At 41.8% G+C, this 17,556-nt stretch overlaps 2 protein-coding genes across 4 annotated transcripts; both read left to right on the forward strand.

Moving 5' to 3' along the window:
• Positions 1-7,986: 7,986 nt before the first annotated feature.
• LOC124667706 (optic atrophy 3 protein homolog) lies at positions 7,987-15,619 on the forward strand. 3 transcript variants are annotated; one of them, XM_047204963.1, is made up of 4 exons: positions 7,987-8,214; positions 12,402-12,536; positions 13,654-13,740; positions 15,263-15,619. In XM_047204963.1, the coding sequence occupies exons 1-4, from the start codon at positions 8,086-8,088 to the stop codon at positions 15,416-15,418; spliced, it is 507 nt and encodes a 168-aa protein (XP_047060919.1). In that variant the 5' UTR covers positions 7,987-8,085; the 3' UTR covers positions 15,419-15,619. The 3 variants fall into 3 exon arrangements, with proteins under 3 accessions (XP_047060919.1, XP_047060920.1, XP_047060921.1); XM_047204964.1 differs by lacking the exon at positions 15,263-15,619 and adding an exon at positions 14,517-14,615; XM_047204965.1 differs by lacking the exon at positions 13,654-13,740.
• Positions 15,620-16,060: 441 nt separating this feature from the next.
• LOC124663073 lies at positions 16,061-16,820 on the forward strand. Its single transcript, XM_047200822.1, has one exon. The coding sequence runs from the start codon at positions 16,061-16,063 to the stop codon at positions 16,814-16,816; it is 756 nt and encodes a 251-aa protein (XP_047056778.1). The 3' UTR covers positions 16,817-16,820.
• The last annotated feature ends 736 nt before the right edge of the window (positions 16,821-17,556 follow it).

Consider the following 17,556-nt stretch of genomic DNA (forward strand, 5'->3'; position numbering starts at 1 on the left):
CGTATTGTTAATGAATCAAGAAATGATTAAGTCCTATTGCAAACATTTAGTGAAACTCACTTTGTTGATTCGAGAGAGCTATGGTTTCAATTAGTACCTAAAGTTATCTTGTCTCCGTGAAACTTGAAGTTCAAATCTGTTTGAAAAGTAAGGAGCTGAAAATTTAGTTTTCGAAATAATCAAGGTATGAGATATATGTGATATCTAAGACCTTATTGCAAGATGATAGAATATAATTTGGTGAGACTACATAAACTCATAAGTTTTATGGGAATGTATGAAGGTTGAAGACGCCGAGCGTCACAATCCTCCAACTATTGGAGCACTAACGATATTCGCATATCCATGAAGTTATCATCCTTAGTATGCACCGTTGCTAAGACTCGTCGTATCGAAGCATCACGTGATGATCGGGTGTTATAGATTCTACGTGTGCTTACAACGGGTGCAAGCCAGATTTGCACATGCGAATACTAAGGTTAAACTTTACAAGCCTAGCATGTATAGACATGGTCTTGGAAAGTCGTCATGAATTGATGGATAAAATTATGAGTGAAATTGTTCATCAGATTACAAAGTTACTAATAGTGAAATCTGCAACACTTGTCATATGATGATCAACTTCAGAACCTCAAGGTTATTGGTATTTGACCAACAAACCTAGAAGTTATTGATGTTGAAATATTTTTCTGAATAATGAGGAAAGCTAAAAGAGAAACTACAAAGGATATTTTGGCAGAAAGAAAAGAAAAGACTAGAAAGTCTAGCTCAGGTGTATATAAATGATATACATGTTATGGTTGTATTTCTAGTTTGATCACACAATGAAATTCTTGGGTATTAGTACCATATTGGTTGGTATGAAGTGTCATACAAAACAACACAATACAAGAATACAATGGCCTAAGTGATCGACAAGAAATATGATAGAAATGCACGTCAAGAACAAAAATAAAGTGTTATTATGTTCGTCGTTGGCATTCTATCTAGCCCTTAGAATTTATAATAAAGAACTTAATAATTGTTATTTTGCTCGGTCAAATGAAAACAATGAGTTGTTCAAATTATGACATTACTCCATATACGATGGATAAGTTATTATAAATCTTAATGGTGAAACACACATACATAACAACGACGCTAAAATGCCATAAGGCAAATGATTTGAATTCCACTTATTTGTGGAACCGCCATTTAGGTCATGTTAGAGAGGAACGCATGAAGGAACTCCATGCAAATGGATTTTTGGAGTCATTTGATTTTTGAATCATTTGGCGCTTGCAAATCTTTTCTAAAGAGAATGACTAAAATACCGTTCATAGGCCAAGAGTTGAAACGGGCAACAAACTTAGTGGAAATATACATGATGATGTATGTGGTTCACTAGGCATAGTTGTGTGCGGGAAATTCTTCTACTTCATGAAAACTCCCAACAATGAATTGAGTATATATGTGGATATATTCAATAAGGAAGAAGTTTGAAACATTTGAATGGATTCAAATAAATTTCAGCATGAAGTGGAAATCATCGTAATAGAAAAGTCAAATATCTATGATTGGATCATGGTGGAAATATTTGAATTACGAGATTTTAGCGAACATCTAAGAGAGTTATGAAATTGTTCTGCAACTCACGTTTCTTGGAGTATCATAGTGATGATGGAGTATCCAAGATATGTATCCAAACCTTGTTGGATTAATGATGAGATAAAATATTGATGCCATTATATTTTTGTGGATTATGCTTTAGTGACTACCGCTTTTACACTGAATAGAGCATCATCATGATCCGTTGAAATGACACCATACGAGTTATGGTATGGGTATAAACCCTAATAGTCTTTCTTTAAATTTTGGTCTAAGAGTTTACAACCAAAATCGGATGAATGTCTTTGTTGGTTATCCCAGAGATTTAATTGGGAATTCTTCCCACAAGACAAAGACAAAAGTGTTTGTCAATGTTTCTTATTTCCAAGAAATTGTTTCTAGTGAAGTATTTGAGTGGGAGGACAATATAATTTGATAAGGTTTATGAACCTGAGCATAATGATCAGAGTAGCGCAGCATCGGAATTTGTTTCGGAAGCGGCCACGACGATCATGACTCCCATGACTACAAAGTGTTTTAGCCATTGAGATCGAAGTACATATTGAACCTTGTAGGTATGGTTTACTTTGTGATCAAATAAATGATTTGTGAACAAAGGATTGATTTTGAACAATGATAAACCAACTATAAACAAAGAAGTTATGATGGGCCCTGACTCCGTTAAAATGGTCATGCACCATGAAATCCAAGATAGATGAATACTTTATGAAAGTAAATGGATCTATGAAATTGATAGACTTGGATGAAATATCCTTAAAGAAGCTCGACTTGTCGAAAAATTGTTTACGACAAAGTTCAAAGAGTTGACTACGATAAGATTAGATCTTCCGTAGCAATGCTTATAGTCTATGTGGATTATTCTAGTAATCACTACATATTTCTTTTATGAGATATGCTAGTAGGATGGCAAAATACACTACTTAACAGAAGTGTGTATTAAAGGTGTATACAAGATACAACCAAGAGTTTTGCTGGTCCGTGGAATACTAGATAGGTATACGAACTTCAATTGGATGAAGTAAGTATCACGGAGTTAGAATCTTCACCGAGATGAAATAGTCAAAGAGTTTTTGATTTCATCGAAACGATGAAGGTGCTTGCATTTGCAAGAAATTAAGTGGGAGCGCTGAGACATATTTGTAATACTTTATGTAGGCTGACATATCGTTGATTATAAATAGTGTAATTATATAATTGATTAAAAGGTTTCATTGAAAATTAGCTTCAATAAAAAGATATGGACTGAAACATATTTAGTGTCAAGATCTATGAAGATAGATTGAAACACATAATAAGTTTAAGTTAAAAGTACATAGAATGAATATTGAAGTAGTTCAATATAAAGAAGGTGTTCTTTTCATGTAAAGGATTAACAAGACTTGAGTGTATATGACACTTAATGAGTTGAAACACATGAGTGATTATAAGATCACGTATAATATGTACATAATCAGATGTCCTATGCTCTAAAGTGTTATGAGCATATACCAGAATGATTCATGTGATGATCATTATACGACGAGTAAGAATATCTTTGAGTACTTTAGAAGAATCAAGGATATATAAATATATTTTTGTATGGGGTAATGACAAACAAAATCGTTGTAAAGTGTTGCACCGATATTAGTTTGGTCATATATAAAAATAAATTTCAATCTCAATTAGGCTAAGTGTTATTAAAAAGGTAGCACAATGCTAGATTTAGAAGAGTACTAAATATTGTGACGGATTCTACAAAAGAAGGCAGAGTATGTCATTGTTTTGACAATGATTGAGGATGTTGAGTCAGGAGGTTCTTTGAGAACTTGGTGTAGTTCCGACAAAGTCAGAACTTTGAAGCTATATTGTGTGTGACAATATTAGTGACATATTTCAGACCGCGGAATTAAGGTTCCACCAGAGGACTAAGCATATATGCCGACTCATTTGGAAAATGAGTGATGCGCCGAGACGCATATGAATTGCAAAATACATACGTTTCGAGCATGTCGGAACCGTTGACTAAAACCTCTCCCGTGTGCAAAACATGATAAAGCACCGGAAGGCCAAGGTGTTATATCTTTACATATGTAAACTAGATTATTGACTCTAGTGCAAGTGGGAGATCTGTTGGAGATATGCCCAAGAGGCAATAATAAATGGTTATTATATATCTTTGTGTTTATGATAATGTTTATATACCATGCTATAATTGTATTAACCGAAACATTGGTACATGTGTGATATGTAGACAACAAAGAAGTCCCTAGTAAGCCTCTTAACTAGCTTGTTGATTAATAGATGATTAGTTTCATAATCATGAACATTGGATGTTATTAATAACAAGGTTATATCATTATATGAATGATGTAATGGACACACCCAATTAAGCGTAGCATAAGATCACGTCATTAAGTTATTTGCTATAAGCTTTCGATACATAGTTACCTAGTCCTTATGACCATGAGATCATGTAAATCACTTATACCGGAAAGGTACTTTGATTACACCAAACGCCACGCTGCGTAAATGGGTGGTTATAAAGGTGGGATTAAGTATCCGGAAAGTATGAGTTGAGGCATATGGATCAACGAGTGGGATTTGTCCATCCCGATGACGGATAGATATACTCCGGGCCCTCTCGGTGGAATGTCGTCTAATGTCTTGCAAGCATATGAATAAGTTCATAAGAGACCACATACCACGGTACGAGTAAAGAGTACTTGTCGGAGACGAGGTTGAACAAGGTATAGAGTGATACCGATGATCAAACCTCGGACAAGTAAAAATATCGCGTGACAAAGGGAATTGGTATCGTATGTGAATGGTTCATTCGATCACTCGAAGTCATCGTTGAATATGTGGGAGCCATTATGGATCTCCAGATCCCGCTATTGGTTATTGGTCGGAGTGAGTACTCAACCATGTCCACATAGTTCACGAACCGTAGGGTGACACACTTAAAGTTGGATGTTGAAATGGTAGAACTTGAATATGGAATGGAGTTCGAATATTTGTTCGAGTCCCGGATGAGATCCCGGACATCACGAGGAGTTCCGGAATGGTCCGGAGAATAAGATTCATATATAGGAAGTCATATTCCAAGTTTGGAAATGATCCGGTGCATTTATGGCAGGTTCTAGAAGGTTCTAGAAAAGTCCGGAAGAAACGCACTATGGAAGGTGGAGTCCCGGAAGAACTCCACAAGCTTGGCCAGCCAAACCCTAGAGGGGAAAGTCCAAGGTGGACTTCCCCCAAGGTGGCCGGCCAACCCCCCTCATGGAAAGGTGGGAGTCCCACTTGAGGTGGGAATCCCACCTTGGGTAGGTTTCCCTACACATGGAAGGTTTTGGGTTGGGGTCTTATTCGAAGACTTGTACACCAACTCTTGGGTGTTCCACCTATATAATGAGGAGGAGAGGGAGGGGGCTGCCCACTCTTGGCCGCACCACCTAGGGCTGCCCTTGGCCGGCGCCCTAGCCTCCCCCTCTCTCCCCAAACCCTAGCGGTATCTCTCCTCCACCACATCCCGCACGCTTAAGTGAAGCTCCGCCGGATTTCTCCACCACCACCGACACCACGCCGTCGTGCTTGTCGGATTCAAGAGGAGCTAACTACTTCCGCTGCCCGCCGGAACGGGGAGGTGGACGTCGTCTTCATCAACAACCGAACGTGTGACCGAGTACGGAGGTGCTGCCCGTTCGTGGCGCCGGAACCGATCGTGATCAAGATCTTCTACGCGCTTTTGCAAGCGGCAAGTGAACGTCTACCGCAGCAACAAGAGCCTCCTCTTGTAGGCTTTGGAATCTCTTCAAGGGTGAGTCTCGACAATCCCCTCGTTGCTACCGTCTTCTAGATTGCATCTTGGCTTGGATTGCGTGTTCGCCGTAGGAAATTTTTTGTTTTCTATGCTACGTTCTCCAACACGATAGTGGGTTCATGCCTCCATTTAATCTGGGACAGTGACAGAAAGTTCTAAGGTTGTGGATGTTCTATTGCTACTAGGGATAAAACATCGATGCTTTGTCTAAGGATATTTGTGTTGATTACATTACGCACCATACTTAATGCAATTATCTGTTGTTTACAACTAAATACTGGAGGGGGTGCGGACGCTAACCCGAAGGTGGATTATTTAGGCATAGATGCATGCTGGATAGCGGTATATGTACTTTGTCGTAATGCCCTGATTAAATCTCATAGTAATCATCGTTGATATGTATTGAATCTTTATTTGTCAATTGCCCACCTGTAATTTGTTCACCCGACATGTTAGTTATCTTATTGGAGAGACACCACTAGTGAACTGTGGACCCCGGTCCATTCTTTTACATCTGAATACAATCTATCGCAATCATTGTTCTTTACTTGTTCTTTGCAAACAAACACCATCTTCCACTCGATACGTTTAATCCTTTGTTTTCAGCAAGCCGGTGAGATTGACAACCTCACTCGTTACGTTGGGGCAAAGTATCTTGATTGTGTTGTGCGGGTTCCATGTTGGCGCCGGTTTCACCGGTGTTGCGCCGCACTACACTCCTCCACCAACAACCTTCACGTGCTTCTTGGCTCCTACTGGTTCGATAACCTTGGTTTCATACTGAGGGAAACTTGCTTCTATACGCATCATACCTTCCACTTGGGGTTCCCAACGGACGTGTGCTTCGCGCGTATCAATGCTCAACTTGAACTTGCCCAACTCAACCTTGATGACGATCACAACTTGATGTCATCCTCTCATGGGCTATATGAGATATCCCTTTTGATGCATGCCCATGGAAAGATACCTAACCGACATAGACAATACAAGGGCACATATATGATGGGTTAGTTCATAAAGCATAATTGATAAGGCTTACCATACCACATGACTTCACATGCCACTCTCTTCATGCTTCATGTGTTGACCAAACTTGAATCTATTCTAAACTCTTTGTATTGGTCAACCTTGTATCTTCTCATGCTCTATCATACTATCTTGAGGTGTATACAGAATTCTTCATTTGTTTGCATGCTCTAAATCTTAGTAAACCATAGCTCAACTCATGAGACTATCATGACACCGACTTAGAGCCATAACTTGAATTCTTCACTTGGACTCAAGCACTCAAGATGTTGATCATCCATTGCTTATCACATAAGCTAGAGCATGGCTAATATTGAGTTCCCCATAGGAACTCCATCTTCATTTCTTCTTCTTGATCATATCACACATATGTCTTCAAATCGATGATCTTGATGCCAATACTCAAGGTATATCTTTATCTTCATGACATCCATACTTGAATCCAACACATGGACTACAAGTAGTACCTATGGAATATTCTTTCAAATAAACTCAATGAAAACATTAATCCATAGGGGTTGTTACTAATTACCAAAACCACACATAGGGGCAATATACCCTTACACTAGATGACATAACACATGTGCATCTCAAATGATTTTTTTTTAATTTTCTATGATTTTCTTTTATTTGTGCTGGCAGTAAGGCAGGCTCCGATTTTTGGGCCGGCCCGGACCCGACCGACTCATATCATAGGCGCACAAATTCTTCACCGCACCGACGGTATTTGGGCATCACCGGGACCCATAAAATAGGTGCGTCGGTGGCAAATACCACTGGTGTGCACCTTTTTTAGTGCGCCGGTGGTAACCCTGAGGCTATAGGCTTTTTTCTAGTAGTGTACCTCTATGACCACGGATAATGTTAGAGATATATTTAGTTATGTGTACTTTGTAGTTTAGGATTTGTATCTTAACCTACCTTATCTCTAGAAGAGCCTTATTGCCTGCAGGACGGGGGAGAAACAAATGATTCTAGACCATGTGCACGGTAATGTATTTAACCTTTAAATTAAGTTTGTGCAATTAGTAGCGGATATAAATAATAGAGATGTATCTAGACACACGTCTCCTTTGGCACCCTTCATTTTATTTTATTTGGAAGAAATAAAATAAAATACTAGTATTATTCGTATAGATGTATCTAGACACATTTTAATTGTAATTACATCTATTTTAGTGGTAAATAATATGAATGGGAGGGAATAATATTATTTTGTTTAGCAAATCCACAATAATAACAGGGTACCGAAAGAAATTAAGTTTAGACCTAGGATATATTCTTGAAATTGTTGATTCTATGACAGCTAAAAAAATTGATTCTTAAAATCATAAATAATTCCAGACCCAAATGAATAGAGCCAATCGAGCTGTAATACATTTCCGAAGAAAAGCACCACTGGGCACTGGCACTGGCTATGCCTACACAAGAGTTTTGGGAGCTAGATGAAATTTCGTTAAACTCACGGTAGCTTATAGTAAAGAAACGACTCCAGAAGATCCTGGTAGGAATTTCCCGAATCGGGCTCCCGATCTCAACGCCGGGGCCGGGCATCTGGCGGTCAAATCCTCGAGGTACCAAAGTCGACCGCTACCAGATCCGTTGGCTCTAGTTCGTCAACGGAGGGAGGCGGGAAATTGTCGTCGGAGAAGATGATCCTTCCACTGGCGAAGCTCGGGACGCTGACGCTGAAGATGATGGCAAAGCCTGTCGCCATCAGGCTCAAGACAGAGGCCAGCCGCCACCCTAAGTTCCGTCAGTTCATCATCAACCTCGCTCAGGTGCCGTGCTGGTCATTTCCCCTCTCTTGCTGCCCGGGGCTCGCTATAATGTCTCTGTTCATCTGAGTCACCGAAAACCTTTTTAGAGACTCTCGTCGTACACTCGCAAATCGTATATCTGTGTAGATTGTGTTGAGTTTTTGTTGGGCTGTGCAGTCCCCTAATTAACCATTCCTTACATGCCCTATGATTTAGGGTTCATTCTAGAATAAAAAGGTTTATCCGCTCAATGCGTCCTGACACTGTTTTTTCTTTGGAGTTATTCTGTGGCGTTGATTCAGTTCATCTTGGCTGACTTTGTATTTAGCTCGTTTTCTTGGCTTAGAGCATCTCTAGTGTGGTGCCGCTTTTGGGATGTCCTTTCCAGCCTCGGCCTCCAAAGGATGCCCCAAAACAATTAAATAGGACGAAAATAAAAGTTTTCATTTAAATTTGATTATATTTTACAACTCTGAATGAAAACAACTCGTTCATCTACCTTAGGCTACTCGCCGTCCTTTGGGCCGCTCGACGGCCCTGCCCCGTCGTCGCCTCCCTCCCTCTTCCGCTCTCGGAGCCGTCGCATCCTCTGGAGACCCGCGAAAAGAGCTCGGCGTTCCGCCGCGTCCTCGAGGAGCCGCTGCCACTGCTCCGCGATGAAGCGGCGGCCCGCCTCCTCTATCGGCGCCCGTCGGATGGAGATGGCGACGGCGCGGCGCCACTGCTCCTCGTTGGCTTCCTCACGGGCACGAGGGTCGTTCTCGGTCCGCTTCAACGACTCAAAGGACGCGAGGATGGCCAGGATTAGGTCCGTCATCGATCCAATCAAGGTCGTTGTCGCTCGCCTCCTCCGCAGCCGCTGCCTCCCGCCGCCGCCGCTGCTCCGCGTCGGACGCCGCGTGGGCCGCTTCCTCCTCCTCCTCCTCCTCCTCCTCCGCGTCAGCCATGAATAGTGCGTTAAGCGCCTCGTCCTCCGCGTTAGCCATGAACTGCGTGTGAAAAGCCCCCTCCTCCGGGTCCTCCTCAATGCCATCGTCCTCCTCGTTGGCATAGTCGAACTCGAAGATGTCGACCGAGGGAGGTGGCGGTGGTGGAGGTGCCTGGCCGCCGCCGGCGCGGCTCATCATTGCGAAGGTGGTGGCTAGTCGACGAGGCATGCTTTCGTGGAGGTGGAGGGAAGGATTGCCGGCGGCTATGGTGGCGATAACGAGTTGAGGCAGCCTTTTATAACCAGTGGTGGTGCGGGAAGAGGCGGGGAGAAAGCGCGGGAAGCGGTGGAAAAGGCGCGGGAAGATGCGTGGGGAGGAGGAGCAGGGCCGACGGGATGCTTCGCCTGCAATGCCATGGAAACTGGCATCGCCATTAAAGCAAAGTTGCACCGCTTCGGTTCGTGCTGCTGACGAGGTTGACCCACCACTCACGACGCGTCTTTTTGTTGCGTCCGGGGCCCCCGCAGCCTCCCTATGTAGCGGGGACGGGCTCGGGGCGCCGGACAGCGTATTGGGCCGCGTCGGACGGGAAAGGGCTTTGGGGCGCGAGGCTGGGGCGGTCAAACGTCCGGCGCACCCCAAATCCCTTTGGGGGATGTGGCTGGAGATGCTCTTAGGTTCTCTTTTGTTGTACCGCAGTTGTCTTAGCCTCCTGGTTAAGATATGTCACATGCGAAAAAACTTGTTCTCTACAGTGATAGCTTACTGATGAAGGACATGGCCACTTTATCAGCTCGGGTGTTCTTAGCCAAAATGCACACCTGGCCAACACTATATAAGATTTCCATCTGTGTATAAAAAAATTTGGAACATGAAATTAGCACCAATAGTTAATGACCTAAACCGTGCACATCAGCTGCGCATCGTTAATTTCCAATCTCACTTTAATCTGACAGGCCATCGTGTGGCAGTTCGCTCCAGGTTCTTTCCTATGTAAACAGATTAGAAAATTTTATTCTCAAACTTTGCATGATAATTGACCAGTATGCACTTTACATAGTTTATGGTGGTTCAGGTGATGATTTTCTTTTAATAATTGCTAGATAATTTTTTAACTGTGGTGTGTGTAGCTCCACACCTATCATATGTAGTCATGTAGGTCATATCATGAGTAGAATCAGTGTTGTTATTCATCAAAGAGCATACTTTTAAACAATGTGTTCTAACTGATCAAGTGAATAATGCTTGCGCTTTTGTCTGTGCCCTTTTGATTATAGTGAAGGCATTTGTGTTGCAATCACAACTGCAGTTTACGGCTTTACGCTACTTCGTCACTTAACAATTACCCACTACATAGGTATATTCACAGGTTGAGTAATCTAAAATAGAATACCAACTAGGTTTTAGAAGGCAGCATGTTTCTATGTTGATTGAGAACCAAGCGCTGGCTTGGTGGCTAGAGCTCAGGGTGTTGAGCCCGCCCACCCGGGTTCGAGTCGCAGGTGAAGGGCTCGGACTAAAAGGGGTGCTATCCGCGTGAAAAGATAGCTGGAGAGGTTTCATAGGCTCAGGAAGCCAGTGAACCGAACCAGATGCAGTTAGAGGAGAAAACTGCATTCCATGCACCTTAACCTTCAATTTTGAACACTTGAGATGGAAGGTGCATTACTGTGCACTCGTGAACTATATAATGCACATAATCAATGTATAAGATATGAATAGAAAACTAACCGGATTCAGTATTTTGATATGCTGACGGGCAATTTATTTATATGTCCTGTAAGTATGCTTTTCTTTAGAAATTTCATATTTATGTATTGGTAGTTGGTACATCGAAGCTGCCTGTATTCACATTACCACTAGTCCCTATTTCAGTTCGTAGTTGGTAATAAATTTCATTTACAAAAAAAAACTGTCTCCCTGGAGTTTCTATACCTATATCTCCGTATCCATATTCACAGGCAGGAAAAGAATTATGGATAATATGCTCCTACGCTTTGGTTGGCTATCCCACCCTTTCATCCACCATTGGTTTATATACTATGCGATTCAGATTTGTTGGATGCATGTACTATTTGTTGGTAAATTAAATCAGAGATAATAGTAAATTGATAGTCTAATCGGCAATACTTGAGGCATTAGGGCTGACATAATATACTGAATCCCCTGTTCACAAGAGTTTTGGCAGTTGGCGTGCATGCCATCTCATAATGATTATTTCAGTTTTGGTGCTTGTGTCAGATATGAAGTTTGATAGGGAACAATCTAAATTGCAGTTTCCAGCAACCTAAATAAGCTAGGTACTATGTAAGCATTCTCTCCTACTCCAGAATTGTCACTATTAGATCATTTTGATTATTATGTAACTAACTGTAAAAGAAGACTTATTATTTAACTAGGTCTATTTGCAGATAGTAGATTGTCCTACTTGGGCATCTTCACAAATTCTAAAACAAATCAAAGATGTGCATCAGAACTCAAGCACTTACCTACCCTTCATGTAGTTTTTCTTTTTTATTATTTCAGCAACTCAAATACATGCAAATATTTTATTTTACTTTTGGTGCTAAGCACGCGGTTAGTTTTTTAGTGAACTGGTTTTCATGCATACAGTCACATGACATCGAGCATTCAAGCTGGCACGCCCTAATTATATATTGCCCTGCCTTTCTCCTGGCACCAAAGCAAAGAATCATCATAGATTGTAGAACATGGCATGCCATTCTTCTCTCCTCACGTAAGAAAACTCACATGTCCACCATTCAATAGTAACCAGACTGCCCACCGTGTCAATCTGACATGTGAAACTGTATTATTGCGTTGATTACTAACAACCCTCATGAACAAAAAAAAATCTTGGTACCAAAGTTCCTCTTCAGTGTTTGAGTCAGCTGACTTGGTAAAATAATGTGTCATATTTGGTAGATTATGAAGGTCTCTGTTGTAGAAGACGTAGAAGATGCATACATGGGCCTAATAAGATATTAATAGGGAATTTTTTTATTCTCCACCTCTTTTGGTGACAAAAGCGGCGCCTTACCCATTTTGACTTGCCTTATCCTTAATGTAGTGCTTTTGATATCATATGATTATCTTGCTTTAATATTTTGTGTGTGCATCCTCTGAAACTTATGGTAGATGCCAAATTAATATTAAAAAATCTTGGTTTAGGAACAGATACTCTTCGCCTCAAAATATCATGTCAATCTCTCTTTTTTCTGATACTTATTTGTTTCACTATCTTAAGTGGCCTTTTCCTCTAATGTACTGTTTTTGTAGGCAAATCATCGCATTTCCACAAACATCCAAAGAAGATTATATGGGCATTCAACTCAAGTTGAGATTCGACCGTTGAATGAAGAGAAAGCTGTTCAAGATGCTGCCGATCTTATCGGGGAGCTCTTTGTATTCTCGGTATTTACTAAAGTCATAAATTAATATACTTTATGAAACTTGCGGTATTACTGTACTTGCATGTTTTCTATGTATAGCATACTGTTTGAACTTACGAATTTTGATAAAATTCTTCCTGAATTTCTGGTAACTATTCTCTTAGTGCAAGAGTTTTCATGTAAACACGCGTTTTCTCTTAGTATTAGAAACTGGTAAAATATATGTCAAATAGCTCTGGTACCAAAAATTATTTTATTTTGTTTAAAATGCATTAGCTCATTTTGCATAAACTAGTTGAATGCACAATTCATATCTTGTGGATGAAAAAAAATCATATATGCAAGCCTTTATAGCCACTAAGTAGGCCGATTCACATCTCGAGTACATGTGACAATCTTAGGTCTAAAGGACAAAGCGTACACAACATGTAGAGAAAACTGTAAACATTATTGATATGTCTCAAGTTGGGCCGGTCCAACCCCATGTTCATAACATGTGTCCACATTACTGATTCAACATCCATGTCTATGACTTCCAAAACATAGTCATCAACCAATACATCTGCTAGTCCAATATTCATATCTGTCCTCACATAAACTCCGACTAGGGTCTACTTTAAGAATAACCATACATGTGTAGAATTTCACAAAGAAGTCATGTACTTGCCAATAAATACAAAGACACTAATCAAGGAACATTCAGTTCAATACATGATGGACTTCTTTATGATTGCCTCTAGGCATATTTCCAACATATGATTATTGCAGAATGTACTTCTGTATGTTGCATTAATACTTCAGTAAATGTTTGTGTACTCTTAACTGAATGACCAAAAAACTTGGAATCCTACACTTATTATGCTTGAGGAAATTTGTACTATACATTTTATTTGTGTTAAAAGGCATTATATGAACAAAGCTAACAAAAAATGTGATAATTGTTTCTCCAATACAACTACATATTGTCCGATATACCACCTTTATATGTTATACCGAAGCCAAACTGATATATACCGATAGGCTGGTACCCACTATTTCAAACCTTGATCATGACTTTATCTTTGCACATGTACTCTTACGTGGTTTGGTGATTATCTTTGGTGGCCATTCACTATAGTTTGGTAAATATTGTATAGTAGGTTGCTGGGGCTGTTGTGGTCTTTGAGGTGCAAAGAAGTGCAAGGTCAGAGAATAGAAAAGAGGAGGCTCGTAAAAAGGAAGTTGAGGTAATAACTCGTTTATGCCACTAGTATTAAATATTGTAATGCATTTTGAAAGGATTTTGAATGTCTGACATTGACATATTTCAGCAAACTGGGTCTATTCACCTGTAGATGAGTAATTTCGAAAATGAATATCCCAAGAAAATCACTTTACCCCTTGTCGAAACACGGATTTATTAAGAGAACTACTAATTTTCTAATGCAACATTCCAGAAAAATGAGTCAACCAAATGAAATTCAAGCAATCAGTCTGTCAAAGCTCCTTCAGCCATTTTGCGTGTGCAAAGTGTAGAGTAAGATATTTCGTACAAAATAATCAACTTTCACCAGATGTACGAGATTAAGAGCATAATAAGACCAACCATCAGATTTGCAGCAATGCAGATGATTGCTGACTATTTTGTTTAATTATTAGCTCTGTTTTCTTTACAAAGTTTTTCTTCATAATTTCTCCCTTCAGTGCATAATAATATCCAATGTTTGTCAATATGTCGGTATCTCAAGCACTGCAGACAAGATAAAACATGTGTCAGTGCCCCTTGGGTTGATTGCCAGCTACACCAAATCATATATAGTCAGGTGTTCCCCTGTCAAATCTTGAAACCTGTGGAGACTAGATCAAACAGGATAGCCAGACTATGTAAAGTAGTCTGCCACGAACTGCTCAGATGATATAGTTTTGTAATTTCAGACAAGCAATATGCATGTGCCTTTAATCCACGAAGTTTTTTCCCAAGCTGTAACTACCACACATTTGGCTTGCTGTACTACCTGTACAGGTAAAAATCTGGCAGACACAGGAATCTTCCTTGCATCGAAACATGGTAAATCAAAGCCAACTGAACTGGGGAATTCTAAGCTGAACTACCAAGTTGATCATGATCTTAGCATACATATTTATTGATTTCTTAATCCACCTTAGAAGGTCCAGGTTTAAGATAGCTTAGTATGGCAAGCCTACATGTCCAATGTGAAACTAATTTCAAAAAGACAGTGAAGTTGCATGGCTCCATACTCTGATATTTCATGCTTTCTACTGATTTTGATCCTACACAGGGCATCTCTCCATGTCCTTCTGACAAGTACAATTTTGGCATGAGTATAAAATGTGCTATTTCACTATGCATTAGGAATCTAGAAAATAAGTCCTGGATATAACCTTGTCAAAAAGGTTTGGGTCCTTTCACGGGGACGCGTGTTTTCTACATGTGGATAAGTTAAACATATTGTGTCTTGAACCAAATGCTTGTGAGCCGTGATAATCTAGCTAGTGTCAACACTGCCTATGATCTGTACTGACTGAAAGCTTCTGTATGATGTTATAACTGTATACCATATGGTTCTCCATGGGCACTTGTCGACGTGTTTCGAAATTGCGTTTCCAACTCCGTTATGCTTAAGAAAATTATAATGCAATGGTCTTTTTCTTAGGCTCAGATAGGATTTTTTGAATTTGCATAAGCTAGTTAGTACCAGTATCTTCTACAGTCGCATGAAGATTCATATGTGCCTTTTTAACTTGAAGGAACTGAAACAAAAGGAGGATCAACTGGCTCTAGAAATCGACACTTTGAAGCTTAGGCTGAGCCATCTAGAGCGCCTCGCCAACTCGCAGGGCCTCTCAGGAGTTCTTTTCAGGCGTGGCAATGGCGGCGTGGCAGACCAAGACAAGGCGTCATGACCATTTTGATTAATTGAAAACTGTGGTCTCAATTTACGGGCAGAATTCTAATCAAGAGAGTGAACAATCGTCCGGTGTTGTTTGTAATACTCCAGATGCGCGCGTGCTTACAAGCGCCTGCGTTATTCCCGCTGATCAAAACGCGGAAGACCCAGCGTGTTGTATGCGCTACTTTTGTACAGTATACTCGGTAGCAAAGCATCGCCTGTTGTATGTCACTATGTCAGCGAGCTGCTATCCAACTGTACTTTCGTTAATTTTGATGAATGAGTTGCTACTCCGCCTGTCCCGTATTACTTGTTGCAGTGATTATAGACATGCGTGCCCATCAGCTGCGACAACTAATTGTAAACGTGCCCATCAGCTGTCAACTGAATGCTGGTATCATTGATTAACCGGCAGTCCGCGGCAGCAAGCCATGGCCAAGTCCACCATGGGTGCTACCTCCGCTAATTCACAGAACGACAAACACGTATGTATGTGCCACGGCCCGCCCAACACGACTTGTGCAAAATCCAGCATGCTATAACAAGACCACCCAATCTAGCGACATTGGTACTGAACTCGGTCGAAAACAAGCGAACTCCCAGAGCTGCTTTTGCTGCTCCATAGACAGTTTCTTCCATCAGTTCCACGCACGCCATGGCGACGACCGTCGGGCCGTACAACGCCGCCACACCTGACGAGAAGAAGGAGCCGACGAGGCCGCTCGCCCACCCGTACATATCCCCGTCTGTCTACCCGGCGACGACCGACGAGGACGACGACGTCGAGGTTCAGGAGGAGGCGTCCACCGCCACAAAGCGAGGGCGCTCGACCGCGCAGTACCTCGGCAAGCGCCGGCGCGCGCTGTGCTGGTGCGGGTGCTGCGTGACCACCGTGGCCGTCGTCGGGATCGTCGTCCTGGTGCTCGCGCTGACCGTGTTCCGGGTGAAGGACCCGGTGTTCACCATGAACCGCGTGACGCTGGAGGACGTGGACGGCGACTTGCTGGGCGCCGTGAACGCGACGCTGAGCGCCGACGTGTCCATCAAGAACCCGAACGTGGCCTCGTTCAGCTACGGCCGGAGCGAAACGGGCTTCTACTACGGCGGGGAGACGGTGGGCGTGGCGTACGCGCCCGACGGCGAGGTGGGCGCCGGCCGGACCGTGCGGATGAACGTGACGCTCGACGCGCTCGCCGACCGGATCTCCCGCAACGTCGGCTTCGCCGACCTCGTGTTCGGCCGGGAGTACGACCTCACGAGCTACACGGAGATCAGCGGGAGGGTGAGCGTGCTGGGGATCTACAAGAGGGACCTTCACATCAAGGTGAACTGCTCCATCACCCTGGAGGTCAGCAGCGCCTTTAGCTCGGTGGAGAGCAAGACGACCGACTGTGTTGCAGACGTCAAGTGAGCAGTTGTCCCTTTTTCGACCAGGACTGTGTTCATAGTAGGAGTATATTTTTGTTCTACGGATCCTCGCTCCATTTCGTTTTCTTTCACTCTTTTTCGAATATAGAACCTCCATTTCTATGGCTGAGTTACGTATCGTTGTGTAACTATTACTGTTTTCAGGTGATTGCCATGCCTTTGTATCACGGCGCTCAACTTTATGAAGAGGGCTATAGATTAAGGCCAAAGCTTAGCAGCTTTTTGTATTGCTTAGGCCGGTTTTGATCTGCTCTGACAGGACAAGAGCAGACCTACCAACTCGTATTTTCTAGACAGCGTGGTAGGCTAACAACCATGTTCTGCATAGCCCTTTTCACTCACGTCATATATATTTACAATTTGAAGTTGTCTATTGCCAAGCTACCTGAAAAAAATCCTCCACAAAAGAAATGCATGGAAAACCTATAATTTCTCAAAAGATCATGTTGCACTGACCTTCTTAAAATAAATCCACAACTGCAGAATCGGAGTTCAGATTCTCTGACACAGAAATAGGAATTTGTAAATTGACTAAGAAATAGACACTCCATTTCTGTTTTTTAAGGGCCTAATCAGCGATCAACATCTCTCAAGCACAGAAACCTTCTTGATATCGATCGCCACAATTTTTGAGAAATCCTAATATTGCTGCATACTGCTAGCGTCAGAAAAACGTGATAAACCATGCGGAAGGAGTGGTGAGCTATCGCAAGATGCAACAAA

The sequence above is a fragment of the Lolium rigidum genome, chromosome 6, assembly GCF_022539505.1.
Source record: "Lolium rigidum isolate FL_2022 chromosome 6, APGP_CSIRO_Lrig_0.1, whole genome shotgun sequence".
NCBI lineage: Eukaryota > Viridiplantae > Streptophyta > Magnoliopsida > Poales > Poaceae > Lolium > Lolium rigidum.

Bases quoted from the DNA above. Each gene is read 5' to 3' on its own strand.
- LOC124663073 (XM_047200822.1), top strand. From the start codon at position 16,061: ATGGCGACGACCGTCGGGCCGTACAACGCCGCCACACCTGACGAGAAG.
- LOC124667706 (XM_047204963.1), top strand. From the start codon at position 8,086: ATGATCCTTCCACTGGCGAAGCTCGGGACGCTGACGCTGAAGATGATG. The intron at 8,215-12,401 runs GTGCCGTGCTGG...CTGTTTTTGTAG, and splicing joins TCATCATCAACCTCGCTCAG to GCAAATCATCGCATTTCCAC. The intron at 13,741-15,262 runs GTAATAACTCGT...TTTAACTTGAAG, and splicing joins CTCGTAAAAAGGAAGTTGAG to GAACTGAAACAAAAGGAGGA.